The following is a 17,795-nucleotide window of genomic DNA, read 5'->3' on the forward strand; positions in this document are numbered from 1 at the left end:
CCATTGGATCAATTCCACCTATTGCTGATAACAAAGCCTTCTTTTGGGAGGGACAATTTTGCAATACTTCAAGTGTCAACATAGCGGATGGTGATTGAGCTAGATCCTCCACTATATTATAATTCTGAGCTGCTCGAGCGCGAGGATTAAATGTCGATTTATGTACAACTCCCTTTGGCGGTTTAATTTTTAATTCAGGAATAATGGGTGGAACAACTTTTGGCGAAGTCATTGTCAAAGCACTAGGTTGATCAATAGCCTGGTTGTTTGATGACGATGGATTCCCATAATCTTTATTCCTTGTCGATATCAAAACATCATTATGTTTGTTTGCAATGGATAGCATAAGCACTTGGGATGTGGAAGCATTATTAGTGGCAACCATATGAGTTTCTGGGTTTGGAAATGGATTAGTCAACACCGTTGAGGTATTCGAAGCCTTCAAAAGTTTTGAAACCTCAGATCAATGTGGAGAATCTCTCATAAAATTCTCCTCGTTACATATCAAACATGGATAATGAGGAGGTTTCCTTGCCACAGTAGGGGTTTTAGATGATTTTTCAGGAGTGGAATTCTCCTGCTTCTTTTTATTATTCTTCCCTTTCTTCTTGCCTCCTGGTTGCTTTGGATTTTTTCTCTTGTCAGATGACACGGCATGAATCTCTGAGGTAAGAGAATTGTCATTTGCATTTTGACTAGAAATAGCAAGAGCTTGACCAGATGGTCCTCTTACCATTTGCGTGCTCGAGGAACCGATCACACCGTCACCAGCATGAGAGTCCTTACTCGATTTTTGAGGGGTTGGAACGGAAAAATTTGGTCTAGGAGCATCAGGCATTTTGTCATAGAGTGTGACAGATTGTGTATACATCAAATCTAAATATTGGGCACGAGCAATGACTTGCTCTTCTGTGACAACTCCTCCTTTCACCACATCCTCAGTGATAGATGGCAATAAGGACTTAATAAACCACTCAGCTAAAAGCTGATCACGAACATACATCTTTACCATTTGACGACGATGCCGCCACTCATGAATATGATCAGATATATGAGTGGACATGGTCTATTTAAAATTGGTAAGAAGTTCTGTTCCAGTTTTGTACCTGATGGGTAACTGAAAGTGGGTTAGAAAGGTAGTGGAAAGAATGGTGAAGTTATCAAACGAAGCTCTAGGCAATTAAATATACCATTTCGATGCTGGACCAGTAAGCATTCTTTGAAGAAGGTGAAGTCTAATTGAATCATCATTTAGAGTGTTGGATGAACACCATAAATGAAAAGTCATTACGTGATTCGATGGGTCTTCACCTGGATTTCCATTGAACTTAGGAATATCAGAGGGGAGTTTATGAGGAATCGTCGGCCACCAAGGGGCATACGCAATTGGATCATTCGCGAGCCAGTTCAAAACTGGTATTTCTAGAGTTGTTACAAAAGGCAACTGTTGATTCAGGTTGGGTGGAGCATACCCAAGATAAGATGGAATCGCCTAAGCAGTAGGTCTTTGCATACCAGCATAAGGCATCTGTTGCTGGTAACTTTGATAAGGTTATTGGACATAACCAGTATAGGGTTGTTGTTGATAACAGGTTTGGAAACGTGGCTGTCCATAACCTACAAAGCTTTGTTGCCCAGATCTTCAGTAGGCTTGATATTGACCAAATCCAGTTTGAGCCTATGAACCAAGTCCAAACTAAGGTTGAGTTTGTTGGAATTGTGGTTGTTGATATCGCGCTAGCCACGGTTGTTGGACCATTTTCTGTTGCCCAGTACTGGAAGACTGACCAAGTTGTGGATTAACAATACCCATTTGGGCCTGAGTCGTTCCAGATGAAGGAGCACTAGCCTGAGGTTACGATTGAGCCATAGAGATAAGTGGTTGTTGTATCACAACCCGAGAAACTTGAGCCTTCTGCCTCGAAACTTGAGGTTGCAAGGAAGAAGGAGCAGGTTGAGGTTAAGACACAACAGGTTGTGCTTGTGTTTGAGACATAGTCATAACGGAAAGTGTAGTGGTAACATTCAACACAGGTTGAATAGGTTGCATTGGATATACAACCCTTGGTTGATCTGGCAGTATGGGTATCCAACCACTAGATGTAATTCCAGCTTGACCTGAATACTGTTGGAAACTCTCATATGGTTGTCCCCCAGAAAAAGGAGGAAATGGTGAATAGGCATACTACTCTCCATATGGTGGTAGTCCAGTGTTTAAAGGATATAGTGGTCTTTGATAACTGGATTGCCCATATTGATACTAATATGCAGGATCAAATGGTTGAGTTTCCATGGGAGAAGGACCATATTGAAAACCGGGTGAGTAAATGGGTGTTGACCATGGAGCTAAAGCAACTCCTGAGTGGGTTCCAGATAGTGATTGGTAACCAACCGGAACGAATGATGCACCATATAGGTGTGACTCGGGTGTACTAGTAAACATTGAAGGTGTTAGAAAATTATATATTACAGAGCAATGGAACAAATAAAATATTGCAGAAATATAAACACGGAAAACACATGAAACAAGAGAGACATAGACATACATGGTTCACCTAGTTTGGGCTACGTCCATGAAGAAATATCCAATCCTTATTTTATTATATTATCCAGCAAATTGAAGAGATACAACCTACAACAGATCCGATGTAACACCCTCTTCGCTCTCAATCTCCTCTCTCTTCCTCACTTAGAATATAGATATGCATAGACGCAATACAATTCCCTCATATAGTGAGGGGTTGCCTTCTAGGGCAAAAAACCCTAAATTAAACATAACTTCTACTGTTAGATCATCCGCCTAATGAACGGCCCAGATTGACTAGAAATTAATAGACTTTTACAAGGCAATTTTACATCTATTTTTAGCTTTAGGGGCGCTGCCCCCGAAACCCCACTGGGGGACTGCTGGTCCTTGGACCCCCAAGTCGGGGGGGATTAGCCCCCTAGACCCCCGCGGGGGGGACAAGTCCCCCTCGCATGGAGGGGTGTACAGTCTTCCTGGGGTATACATCTGGCTGAGACATTTGAATATAGAAGATAATCAGGCTCCACACCCAAAAGAAGGAGTAGTAGCAGTAGGTTCTGCTGCAGCTGTATCAATTGATACATTCGTAGATGTTGATGGTTGTTTATACATGGTTAAATTATCCAAAAGCTCTCCTAACGATTTGATAGGAACTCGCGATGAAGTAGGATTAAATGAAGAAAACTGAGGAGTAGCAGGATACAAATTAATCCCAGTTCCAAAATGAAATGAGGTGTCAGATGGGGGATACTCTAATACCTCCTCTATAGCAATCAAACCAGGTGGAAGAGGTTAACCATCAGGTCCGTAAAAGATTATGGAGCCAAAGAAGGTGTAGTCTCTGCAACGACAGATGATGGAGGGTTGACACCTTCTGAATACTAAAACTCAAAGTCTGGATGTTCAGGTAAATGAACTTCAGTCTCAGATGGAGGTTCTTGAACAACTCCTGGTTCAAATGTAGCCTTGGTTTGAACTGATATGGGTTCTGGATCAACTCTAGATGGAGTTTTTTCAGATACATAAGTGTTTACTGTTAACCTAGGATCAGTTCTAATGTCCTGCTGTAACTACGACACTTCCTCTTTTAAGGCAGACTTACCAGAAATAATCAGAGTAACTGGAGTCTCTGACGATGTTGAAACAAAATTTTCAAATGAACTAGATGAGCTAGACTCAATTAAATGAGACCTCTTTGTCCGGATTGGCTTCGCTTCCAGAGGCAAATACAATTGACTCGCTAATCTCCATGAACGACGGGGTTTTGATTGACTTTATTCCACGATTGTGGACTAATTGATCAACTCAAAATTAATGGGAAAGTCATGTTATTCAGAATTCAATTAATTTTAATGACGCTTGGACACAACTTTTCTTTTTCAGTTTTTAAGAGTCAAGAAAAAGCTAAAGATGACTCTAGTCTCCTTCGATTTTTAATGAGCCTGAAAGGACAAGTGCTCAGATGGACCTTTTCTTTTAGAGAGTCGAAAAGGAGCAAAAGTGACTACTCTGGAGAATCTAGACAAAGGGATTACCAAACCAATCGCAAAACTGCAATATACACCTTGGTGATAAATTAAAGAGAAATTACCAAGGACTTATGTACGACAGTTAATCTTCCCGAATATTGTGTTCAGTGCATGGCGATCAATAAGGCGACATACTCGGTTTCCTATAGATAAAGGATTTAAGCCTATTGTGGTCTCCCAATATATATGTGACAGTACGGGGAGCACAACTCCATGCTAGCACTTGCCATATCAAAGAGGAGGAATCACCCAACCTTCAATGAAAATGATAGCCACTAGTTTTAACAACGCTGGAACACGTCTCTAGCCTAGACCTCTAGATATGTTGCGTTAAGTTCCAAAGCGTTGTTAGGTTCATTGAAGTTCATTTTAAAGTTGATCTTTCTTAGAGTTTTCCTTTCAATGTTTCACCGTGTAATGATGATCTGAAATTCCTAAGTTGCAATCTACAATGATAAACAATATTTTGTTTATTTAAACAATGAAAATCCTAGCTACTAGGGAAAGAAGATTAAATTACTTTTAAGCAAAGAGAAAAGAGCACACACTAGTGCATTTCCCTGAATCATCTTTTCGCACACAAATCAAAAATGCTAAATGAAAATGCATGTATTTGTTTTCGCTTTCCTTAATGTGAAAGATGCAAAAAGGAAAACTAAAAGCAGCAAAGATATAAAATATTGCACTCAAAATGACATTTTCGACAATTTTTTCATCAAAAGGGAAAGGAAGACTCAAAATGACACTTTCAATTTTGAGCAAAAATGCTTTCGATAATTTGAATGTAAACAAATCAAATCAAATGCATCAAGAAAATTTTAATCGATTATCAAGGGAAGGAAGAATTTATGGCACTTCTCTTTTTGACAAAAAATGACAATTACGACACTTTTGTATCAAAGTGACAAATCGACTAAAAAAACTTTTCAACGAAGGATTGTAAATGAGGAAAAAATACACAAAAACATTCACTAATCCTAATGTAATTGAGGCTGATCTAAGTGATGCAAGTAAGCTTCAGTGAAGAGGCACTATTCATATGCAGCAAAACAACCAAACAAAACTGAAAACAAATAAAAAACCCTCAAGTCCTAGATGGGAACAATGAGTTCAGTCAATCATCGCACCTAGGCTTCACAGAAAATAATATGCATTGCACTTTCTACACTCGGGAGGTGGGATGCATACTGGAACACAGTGGAAGACAATGCGATGGTCCAAAGAGCACAACTGAAAGAGGTTTTGGCTCAAATGTGGAGCAGTTTTCAATGAAATAAAGCTTGATTTTGATGAACAATGATGAGAAAAGTATGATGGAATGTCTTGAGAGGTTATTGAGCTACCAAAAGGGCATCCAGATGTGCTTGCAATTCAAATGTTTAATTCATAAACTAAACCATAGATTGACTGAAGCAGCATTCATCTACTATGCAATTGCAGAGCATGAGCAGTTCGAAAGCTACCTGGATGGCTTTAGACTCTGTCTATAGTTTATATAATTGAACATAAAGCAAATAATAACAACAAACAAACATCTGTTCATTCCCCAGCGGAGTCATCAATTTGTTTATGGGAAAATTAGTGTATTGTTGAATGACTAACCCTCTAGGTTTGGCAGCTACCCTAGAAACAATAGTTTAAAGCAATTCAATGATCTTTCCTATGTGTAACAGATAAGAGAAAGATAGTAGAAAACCAACCTGGAACTTTCGCTTGATCCCTTGTCTGATCTCTCTCTCCTTTGGCAAATCTCGTAACTCCTCCCCGTACTTAACATGCTTGGAGATTACCTGCACAAGTACAGCAACAAAGAACTGTCAAAGCATCGTGATCTATTACAACATAAACATTATAGAATCAGATATATAATGAACAAATAAAAGCATTCACAATTACACAATCAATTGGGAAAAATCCTAAAGAACGTTATTAATAATAAGGAGAATTACAACCTAGTTGTTTGATCCAGCGCCATCGTCCTAGCATCAATCCTTCTTCACCTCATGAATTAGCAAGAACACACCAACAAGAATACAATGCTCTCTCCTCAATCACAAACTAACAACACCTACTTGCAATTCACAACAATTCAACCTTCTGATCTCTAGGATGGGAGATCAATTTATAGATATTCAAAAGAGTGTGAGTCATCCATGGGGTTTTATTAGTGTCATTTCACTTGTTACAATTGGTTCCACAAGGGAGGGGATTGGCGATGGTTTCCTAGTTCCCTTGTTCATCCTTGGGTGAATTTAGAGAGGCAAGTGGCACAGGAGAAGTTTCTAGAATATTCCATGAGAAACCAACTAACAAACTATCCCCGAAATTTGTCCATCCTCTCCCATCACACCTTATAGAAGGCCTAAATAGTATGCATCACACCCTGAAAGTGTAGCAGTCAGTCTGCATCGCACTTTGAAAGTGTAGTAGTCAGTATGGTTCAATTTAGGCACTTTCTGGATGATTTCTCAAATGGAACTTTTGGGGAATGATGTACTCAAGTGACTTAGTTCCTTTAGGGTATGAAACAACTCTTTTAGGGGTTGATGAGCCCTAATACATTGAAATATGATTTTGGGGTCGATGTGCCCAAATATGTCTATAACAACGTGATATATTATATATTGTGTTTTTTAAATTGGCGGGTCCATGTATCGTAGAAGTGTCTTTGTATTGGTTTTGGACTGTCTGTCGATAGTTAAAAGGACCGATAGACATTCCACCTAGCCTTATATGCAGTTAATGGGTTTTTCTATGTTTAAACAGGACTTCACCATTATTATAAGGTTGTTTCCATATATCCTTCTAGCCTGATTCTGCTTGCCTAACTTGGTTATTATGTTAAAATTGCCCAGGTTTGAGGGATACCACCATGCTTATATATATAGTTCTTGTGTCAGAAAAGAGGGGGGGGGGGGGGAGGCGGCGGCGGGTGGTCAACAGAATAGTTCAGAAGCACATGCATGCAGCAAAACTTGACCCTGGAAACAGGTTGGACCTCGACATCAGTAACAGGGAGGTTCCGAGAGGTTGCAAAAGGTCGTATTATCGAAATTGGGAGTTTGGATAGGCGTTTTTGCACTATTTTTCACCAGGAGTTTAGTGGTACTGTCTATTTCTAAAGTTGGTATCTCCATTCTCTACCCATATTTCAGCTTGGAGGTATAAGGGTTGTAATTTCTTGTTTCTTGTACTTTTATCTCTTTTATTCCACTAATTGAATGAAGGCCTCCCCACTATTGAGCAGGGTCGGGAGACATAGTCCAAATTGGACGAACTCCATAATCAAATCATTGTATCATGGTTTTTATGCTCTTCTGATTATTTATGCATTGTTTATGTTCTTAAAAATTTCATGGTTAATTAGATCTATTATATGTAATTCCGATGCATCTATAAGTAAAAGATCTTGGATCATCAGAGCCCTTTCCTATTCAGCAGGGCTTCCTTGGTTGTGATCCCCCCTCACCATGTCATCTTGAGGGGAATTATATATTATATACTTAGATGTTATTGTATTCAGTCTTGGCCTATGTTTTTCCAGGCACATTATGTATATGGGATCAATTGTATTGTTTTCTGGCCCATTGATGTCAGTGTATCATGTACTTTGTAGCTCATTCCCACATTGTTGGTGTCATCATTATTATTTCTACGCATGTATCTCGACGTGTATGGGTATGCCTCCCTCGCCTCATTTGAGATCATGTACTCCCACATAAAAGGTGACTTCCATCAGTTTAGAAGGTCTCACCCCCTCCATTATTTGTTTGTCCTTGACTTGCTTCAATTATTTCTCTCTCTCTTTGACTCCCCTTTTGGTGTCTCATGGAAGTATAACCTACAACGTATTTCAATCATATTATTTTCTCCTCACGCTCATACGTGTGGGGGAAATTTATTATCACAAAATTATGATCACCTATCAATTTCTAACTAAGTGGATCGAAATACACCATGTAGATTTAATTTTACCATAGTAAAATCACTTTCATTGTGGAAAATAATTTAGTAAACCACTTTTATTAAATTAGTTTCTTATTTAAATAAAAAAAACTCATGAGAATAATTAGATAAATAATTATTTATTTAATTTTCTCTAGGAATAATTAATAGATAATTATTTAATAATTGTTCTTGGTCACATTTGACTAAATCCCTTAGTTATAATTAAATAAATCACTATTGATTTAATTTTCCTTATTTTTTTATTGGAATAATTGTTAAATCACTATTTAATAATTATTTTGATTTCACATCATTCCTAATTCTTGTGAAATAATTAATAAATCATTTTATTTGTTAATTATTTCTAAATAAAGATATTTGACCATTTTAAATATCATTTCCCTCTCCAATAAATATAATAAAATATTCCAAGCAGTTAGATCTTGATTTGGTTAATATTATTTTATTATTGTCCATTTTCGAGATTAACCCAATACTTTGTTATAAATAGGAGGGTTTTTCATTCATTATTCACCATGATCCTCTTTTTTCTTTTGAGCTCCCATTCGAGTTCTCCACATTTTGTATGGGTTTTTCAAATATTGAGAGAGAAAATCATTTTTTGAAGCATCAAGGATATCAAAGGATGCATCCCATGGAGAGGGACTTACAGAACCATCTGTATATATCCTTCAATGGGTGTTTTTAATAAAATATTTATTCAATTAAAGTCTTTCCATTTGGGTTATTGCATTGGATATTTTTACTACTACTTTGTATTCTGGATCATCTATACATTTTTTTGCAAGTTTTTCATTTCTATTGCAGATATGAATCGCTAGCATCCATCGACTTGTTGTTAGGATCACCTATCCCCTAGTGACTTAAGTGAAGTGTTGTTGGTACACCTTCTAAGAAACTTCACACTAACAATAAATAAAGAACCGAGGAAAGGTTTTGAAATGTTTTCACTACTATCTTGGTATTGATGTAACTTAACATCCAAAGTTTGTATTCCTCTCTCAGAAGAAGTGCATTGGAGATCTATTGAACAATTTTGGAATGGATGATTACAATCCTTTGACTATGTTATCACCTAGATTGAACCTTAGGCTGAAGGAAGGCAATGCCAGGGTAACCAAAAACCACACTTAGCCAAGTAGCTTGCCCTACTATGCCAGGAGAGGACTCTCTCCATAAGGATCTCAGCCAAGATGACTGGATCAAGAAAACGATATTAGGCTAGGTATAGTAGCATAGGGTTTGATTTGATTTTGAAGGGGTTTTGCTGGATCAGGAGGAGGAAAACAGTTAGGGCAAGGAAATTAGGTCAAAATTACAAGGTGTTCAATGGGGCAAGGTAGGCACAAGGCTCAACACTCTAGGGTTTTATGGGTGAGGTTTTTCAAGACCGGTGAGGACCTAGAAAGAGCATGCAAGCAACATGGATTCTTCCTAGACTGAAGAAAATATAGACTATGAATATTTTCCCAAAACAGAGCATAAATATTATGGATTCTGCCTATCAACTTGAAAACATCCACTTAAAGAGTATGAAATGATGAAATGGAGTCAACAATATATTTTAACACATGAAAACATAAGAAAAATTGAACTAAAAATCATACCACATGGATCCCAAAGAAATAAATTCAACTTTTCATTAATCTCCTGCTAAAACTGATACAAAATGATGTCTGCTCAAAGCATAAGCATCCCACTGAGTCCAACAATTTACAATGAGAAAGAACAAGAAGATATAGACATTGATTCAACCTCCTCCCATTCTCAGGGGTCTAATCCCTAAGATGAGGATCTAATCTAACCAAAACTGAACAAGCAACTAGAATCCAAGCATCCTAACAACTTTCCTCTAAAAGTGAGTAAACTGATTCATTTGTCCTCAAGATAACTTTTAATCTAATGAATCTACCTTCTAGTACTTATTATCCATCATATTTACATGCCTAGTTGTCATTTACATCAGTAAAACACCATCCATGAGAGGAAACCCAAAATTACAGTCAAGGCACAATGAAATGGAAACTCAACACAACTTTTGTCATATGCGCAGTACCCAAGCTCTATGCGCAATGCTTTTTCAGGGCCATTTTGGAGGCCTTAGCAGTGTCCAAATTGAGCTCATGACAGCTCATTGGAAAGCTCTTCAAGTATTCTTTCCAGAAAATCTTGAATTTTGTCATTTCAAGCTAATTTGACGCCTCAAGCATTGATTCTCCAAAGACTACTTCTGTGTGTCCAAAAAAGGGTAGAAAGGTCATTTTTTGGGTGTTTTTTGACCTTTTGGTTGACCAATTTTTCTCTAAAAGCTTAGAAAATGCACATGGTGCATCTACTCATCATTAGGAATCCAAAAATTATGACCATTTCCTAATTTTATGTGCCTAGGAAAAGTGCAACGCCAGTGGCGCTGCACATAGAGCCAAAATTGTTGTGTCAAGAACTGCCAAATTCTTCAAAAGGAAAAAATTCTTCAAAAGTTGCTCAAAATTGTGGAGAACACCACCATCAAGTGTCTTGCTTAGCCAAGGAAGCTTAAGCAAGCAACCTAAGCCTATCATCCTCCTTTTTTCCTTTAAGTGCTTGTTTTATCCTTCTTTTCATTTGCTTGACCCTTATGTTGCAAATCTTGTTCTGGGTCCTGTAATGGCGAGCCATGTGCCTGATGATTTGATTGTCCCTATTGGCCTTTTGTAGTAGCTTCTTCAAATGCAAATTGACCCTGTCAAGCCAAGTTTCTCTATCCTCCTCAATTTCTTTCTCAATTCTTTATTTTGCAGTCAAGGTAGTCGGTGTTTCTTCCTCTTTCATTAGTGACTTGCCCTTGTCACCTTGCCTCTTTGCTTTGAGAAGTTCCAGCTCCACGAGAACTTGTTTTTCAGTTAGCTGCTTGTTATCTTGCTCAAGGTATGAAATGACATACTTAGCTCTTGTAAAGTTTGTCCATCAGTGCTTGGATCTGTTCATCTTTTTCCCTTATGATTATGTTTTCATTTGTTGCCTCATCTTGGGCCTCCAAGTCAACTATCTCAATGCCATGATGGATGTTTGGTCGTTCTGGTTCATCATCTTCCATCAAATCAAAATCCCTTTCCTCCTCATCATCAAGGCTTTCCTCCATAACCTTTTCTTTCCCTTTATGCAGCTATTTCACCTGTTGTACCTGTTGTGTCGATGAAGAAGGAAAGGCCCCTTCCACATCAAGTTGAGTAAACACTTGCCTATCTACTTCAAACAACTTTCTATCCCCTCTCTGATATCTCTTGTAGGCTTCTAGCTCCTCAACAGCTTTAGTCTCTTTAACCTTCTCATCTTTCTTTACTTTGGCATTGCTGGAAGGCCTTTCTACTTCTTGAGGCACTAATGGAGGAATCTGAAGACCATTAAAGATGTCATTGGCAATAAATGTATCCCAGGAGATGTTGAGGAGCTTGAGATGATGTAGCACAATCATCTTAATTAGGGAATAGTGATAGATACTACTCATCCGCTGGGGGTATGGCTTTTTCTGTACAATGCAGGCCATCTTCTCAATGTTCCCAAATAAGAAATAAGGGATTCTCAACATTTTCACCCTTGTGAAGTGCATAAGAAGCCTAATGTGATAGGTGTAAAATCTAGAAAATCTGCCCTCACATGTAAAATACTTCATAATGATCCTCATCATAGGGACATACTTGTCTTCAAGGAACTTGAAAAGAAAGGTCCTCTTCTTTTCATTTCTGTACCTGGATTTGATGTATGTCTTATAGTAGTGCTCATCCAAATCTTGTGCCTTACACCATTTTTCCCCCACATTTGGAATCCTTGTGGCATCAGTAATGATAGAAGATGAAACTGTAAATGTCACCCCAGCAAGAGTTACTTTGTTATCATGGAGATTGGCTACAAAAAGCCTGGTCAGCTCGGTATGATGTTGAACTCTTTCCACCTGTCAGAAAACTCATAACACCCTAGATGTCTGAAACAAGTGACAGTCATATTAGAAGCCTATAACTCTCTGATGTTTGATGATTCCTCCCTGATAATTCTACCTCCCTTATTTAGTTTTCTCTGATGTCAAGGTTCATCTCTCAAACTTTCATTGCCACTATTTTCCTCCTCCTCATAATCTCTATCCTATTTGTCCATGTTTGTCGAATTTTGAAGTTGTGTAACCCTAGAGAAAGTAATGAAGGAGTGAGTATTGGTGATTAGGGATATGGAAAGGGGAGATGAACTTATGTAATGTAGGATGAAATATATATGATATGAGAGTGAGAAGGAGTGTCTTTTTTCTTGGTAAGGACTGTTTAGCAAATAGGGTTTTAGGGTTTTTCTTTGGTGATTAGGGAATAAGGGATATGGAGGTATATTTTTGAGGGAATTAGGGTAAAAGGTATATGGAGGGATTTATAGGAGGGATTAGGTTTCAAGGAATAAGTGGAGGGATGTGTTTGAGGGAATTAGGTTTTAAGCAAAAGGTCGAGGGATTTGTATGCAATCTAGGGTTTGAGTTTTGAAATAGAAAACCAACTTCAAACTGATGAATTGAATGCCAAGAGGATAGATCAGAGATTACACTTACTTTTTTATAAGCTATAGAAGGAAAACAATACGTTTTGAGTGGTTGATATGATGTTTTGGCACTTTATGGCCCTATGCGTAGCACAACCTACAGGTGTGCAGTGCTCCGGATCTATTCGTAGCACCATTCAAATTTACACTGGAGAAAATGCCCTATGCGCAACGCTCCGCCTCTATGCGTAGCGCCTCCTCAAACTGCTCTGTGTGCAGTGCCCTATCTCCTATGCATAGTGCCACTTCTCCTTAGCCACCAATTAGCCTCAATTCTCCTCTCTCCTTCAAGGCTCTTCTTTCTCTTTGTCAAATGAAAGTGATGAATTTGGAAAAGGAGTTTGACATCTTATATAGAGGTGATTTTGATTTTTCTTTAAAGAAAAGCCACTTTCTAATCTTTTGGAACTTTTTCTTCTTTCCTCCAAATATTTGTTTAATACCTTTCTCTCTTTTCCTCTTTTCAAGTGGATGATGCCTGGATTGAACTAATTTCTTTAGTGGTTTCATTTTCTTGCAGCAAGGAGAAATGTTTGGGTCAGCAAGGAACACCTATTATTCAAAATGGATTTAATTACATCAAAAGAATATAAATTAACTAAAAATACTCTATTTTCATCTCAGAAACATGTTTTTGAGATGAAAATTACATTAGTGACAAAATATCTTTGTACAATCATCATGACTTACTGGAAATCACTCTTTGTTTATTGGTCATTCTCATACCTTTGCTACCCTTTAGTTACACTTGAAATCATGCTTTTGACCTTGGAAATGAACCCTAAGACCTAATGGAAATACCTTGGAAATGAACCCTAAAACCTAATGGAAAGACAATTGCCTTGACACCTAAAGTAACATATTTGAAACCTCAACTGAATACAACATGGAAAAATGGGTTAGCAAATGTGCCTCATGAGGGAAGATTTGATTTTCTAAGAAAAAAAAACCATCAGTGGACCATTTTAACATGACCTAATGGAATGATCCAAAATTTAGTATGAGACACCTAAAATGAAATGCAAAGAGAAGATTTGATCCCTGATGGAAATATGCATATACTAACACTAACATTAGCCTTATTGGGGATGGAAGCTCCTTTTTGGTGTCAAGAACACCGTAGATCAAGTGCCTAGCTGATTGGGCCAATACGATCAAAAAAATGAAATACTGAAAACTTTTTTGAAAATTATGAAAATTGATCACTCGATCCAAACTGAAGACTGACTCACAATTGACTCTAAACTAACTTAAAAACCAACTAAAATAAGCACAAATCATTTAAGCTTTATAGCCTTTAGTTTGGGCCCCAATCTCAAATGACATTGTACTTCTAATCTTGCAAGGAAAGCAAATTGGTATATACAATGATAGTGAAGCTACTTCAACAAATTGCATCAGAAATAATAGTGTTTTAGGAGCCTACCATTCACTGGTCCTCCTGAGCATTCTTGACCATCCATTTCCTTTAATAAAAATGTATTCTATCCTCGATAGGCTGAGATTTTATAAGGTCCTTTCCATAGATTGTCAAACTTACCATGCTTTTCATTTTCTTCATTTCATGCATCCCATCGTAACACTACATCTTCCAGCTGAAACTTTTCTGCCTTGGTTTTGCGGTCATAAATCTTCTTTATCTTCTCTTGCAGTCATAAAGTTTTTTGAGAAACCTCTTCTCTTGTTTATTGAAGGTGAATCATTTGATTGATTCGGTGATGAATACCATCCTCTTCACTTTCGGCTTCTTGCAACAATCTCATGACCGGGACTGCAAGGGATGTGGGAAACATTGTATCAATACCATAAACCAATTCCAAAGGCAACATGCCTATTGATTTCTTGCTGCTTACTCTGTCAGCCCACAAAGCATTGACAAGCTTCCAATGCCAATTCTTTTTGTTTGCTTCCAACATCTTCTTAATAATGTTTAGCAAGGATTTATTTGAAGACTCAGATAGTCCATTGCCCTGCGGGTAGTATGCCATGGAATGACCCAATGTGATGTTGTATTTGTTGCAAAACTCAACCATTCTCTTTGACTTAAATGATACTACATTATTTGTAATAATCTTTTGAGGTCAACCAAAACGAGACAAGATATTGGACTCTAAAAGCTGAATGATTACCATGTTCGTAGCTTGCCTTGTCAGAATGGCTTCGATCCATTTGGTGAAGTAATCGGTAGCCATCAAAATCCATATGTGTTGTGCTGATGATGTAGGATGAATTTCTCCTATGAAATCAAGCCCCCACTACTGGAAAGGTGCATTAACTACAATCAATTTCAGAGGAAGAGGAGGCAACTTCCTTTTTCCTTTAAAAACTTGACATTTGTGGTATCTCATGACTGTCTTATATAAATTTGAAAACAAAGATGGCCCATAATATCCTACTCTCAAGATTTCATTATTTTTGTTTTCCAAAACAAGTGACCCCCACAATCTCCTCTATGGAAATCATTCATTACCTGTTGAGCTTCATTTTCAACCAAACAATTAAGGAGAACCCCTCTTGGATCTTTCCAATAGAGAGCACTATCTAAAATGTAGAAATTTGCAGACTTTAGTTTTAGTGATCTACCTTTACTTCTTGACATTCCAGGAGGAGGAGAAAGATGCTAAAGAACATATACTATATCAGAATACCAAGGTGAGTTGAGAAACATCTCTTAAACCTGAATGAGTGTGCCACCACCTTCATCATCTAACATTGCTGCAATGAGATTTATGTATAGAGCATGAAGATTCAACCTAGCCATGACTCTTTCCAAGCCTTGACCTTAGATCAGTTTGGTAGGCTTAATCTCAAGATCATACTCTAACATCGTTGCTATCCACTTACCCCTTCTTCCCTCCGGGTCAGTTTGCACATCGGTGGTAGGAACATATGCTATGGTATGTGAATGCAGAATGTAAACTCAGAAATCCTTCAATGCCTTTATAAGAGCCAAAGCTTGTTTCTCAATGATGTTATAGCACAAAGCAACATCTATGATAGTCCAACTAAAAAATGAAATGGGTTGTTCCACCTGATCCTTCTTTTGCATCAACACCGCAGCCAAAGTGTGCTCAGATGCAAATGAAAATATAATAAAATCATGAGTATAATCGACACTGATCAAAACTGGGGCTGTGGTCAAAGCAAGCTTTACCAAGTTGAAAGGTTTCATGGCATCCTCGGTCCATTTCACAATGTTTTTCTTCTTCAACATATTAGTTAACTCACGCAAATTCTCAACCAAATTTGGTATAAATCTGCATAAGAAGTTCATCTTACCATTGAAATATTGAATCTCCTTTTTGTTGCATGGAAAGTCTATTTGCTGGATTGCCTCCACCCTTGAAGGATCAATGTGAATACAATCTTTAGAAATTATATGACCGATGAGTTTACTTTCCTCCATGGCAAAAAGACTCTTCTTTGGATTTAAAGAAATCCTGAATGCACTGCATTTCTGAAAAACAATCCTGATGTGGTGTAAGTGCTCATCATCAGAACCAGAAAATACTGTCAAGTCATCTAAATAAACGACCAAGAAAACATCCTTCTCGTTAGCAAAAGATATATCCATGGCCCATTGAAAAGTGGCCCTGACATTCTTTAGCCCAAATGGCATCTTGGCATACTAAAAAGTTCCCCATGGTGTTGTGAAGGCAGTTTTGTCTTGGTCTTTTTCGTGCACCAAGATATGATTCTAACCTGAGTAGCCATCTAGTAGTGGCATTTGTGATGCTCCAACTGCTCTTTGTAGAATATGGTCCATCTTATGAAGAGGGTAATTATCTTTCAGGGATACTTTATTTATGTTAGGGAAATCAATGCACAGCCTTATCTCTCCAGTCTTTATTCATACCGAGACCAAATTTGAAATCCAATCAGAGAATATAATTGGAACAATGATACCAACTTTAAGCAATCTATTTACCTCTTTCTCGATGGATGGCAGCAACTTTGGATTGATTCTCCTCAACTTTTGTCTAAAAGGTTTTTGATATGGCTTGATAGGAACGGTATGATGAATGATGTTCTTTTCATATACTTTCAGATCTGAGCAATCCCATGCAAAAACATCAGAAAATTCAGAAAGCAAGTTAACATACTTAGCCTTTGATTCAGGAGATAAAGTTTTTGATAACTTAACAATCTTGGGCTGGTCCACTATCCCAATGTTTACATCTTCAACTCCTTTGTCAGTAGGAACCAAGATTGGTTCTCTCGCCACATCATCTTGATCAAACAACTCTAAAGGTATAAGACCTCTAGGAATAACATTATCCTTTAGCTATAAAACATCCATATGATTTACCTCAAGGCCTTGTTCATCAAAATCATAAACATCATCAATGAAATCATTCTTCAACTTCCCTGCATTTTGCAAAAAGGAATTAATTTCATTATCATCCCAGAAAACTTGCCAATATCTCAGATTATCAGGAACAGTAGGCCTATGTTTGACATGAATTTCAAATTTATTGCTAGAATTCATTGGAATTTTCATATTGCTTGCTGTTGTAGCAAGTGAATCAACAATGATGTTTTGACTTATCAAAACCGCTGTCAATGTGCATTCTGGAAAAATTTTCAAGATATCCATGATTGCATTCCTATAAGCTCTCATCCATGGATTCTTCGCTTGATATTCTCCTTTTACTTGCTTAATCACTAGCTCGGAATCACCATAAACAAAAATCCTTTTTGCACCTAGCTTCTTCAAAAATTTTAGACCTGTAATCAATGCCTCGTACTCCGCTTCATTATTAGAGCAATCAAAATCTAATTTATAGGAACACACTCTAACATTACTTGGGACTTTGTCTAGCTGAAAAACAGGACTTTGAATCCAAATTCCAATACCTGCATCATCTTTACCCAAAGCACCATCGAAGTCCATGCTCCAAAGGCCGGCTTCATCTTCTAGATGTTGGAATTCTGCTTTACTTTTGATCTTACCTTTGTTGGTTGCTTCATTTGCCTGCTCTTCACTAAATTTTTGTTCTTGTAGAGGCTGCTCAGAAGGAATTTCCATCTTTTCCTTTTCTTTATTAAGAACTGCTCTAAAACTCTCAGAAATTTATGGTACATCATCTACTTCTACAAGTTGAATATCTACATCATTTAATCCACTATAATTGTACAAAACAAAAGACTCTAAATCTGTATGTACAACATTTATTAGATGAATTATGGGTTTCTCCTTACTAGTGATCATA

At 37.5% G+C, this 17,795-nt stretch overlaps 1 protein-coding gene across 1 annotated transcript in view; it reads right to left on the minus strand.

The window, feature by feature from the left end:
- Positions 1 to 17,795, minus strand: part of LOC149256915 (uncharacterized) — a 268,484-nt gene that overhangs the window by 12,232 nt on the left and 238,457 nt on the right. Inside the window, exon 2 of the mRNA XM_089406570.1 lies at positions 5,757 to 5,846. Within this exon, the coding sequence (XP_089262696.1) occupies positions 5,757 to 5,846 (90 nt within the window). The remainder of the gene's footprint in view (positions 1 to 5,756; positions 5,847 to 17,795) is intronic.

The sequence above is a fragment of the Pinus tabuliformis genome, chromosome 6, assembly GCF_031772625.1.
Source record: "Pinus tabuliformis cultivar Carrire ecotype Pingquan chromosome 6, CPIR1, whole genome shotgun sequence".
NCBI lineage: Eukaryota > Viridiplantae > Streptophyta > Pinopsida > Pinales > Pinaceae > Pinus > Pinus tabuliformis.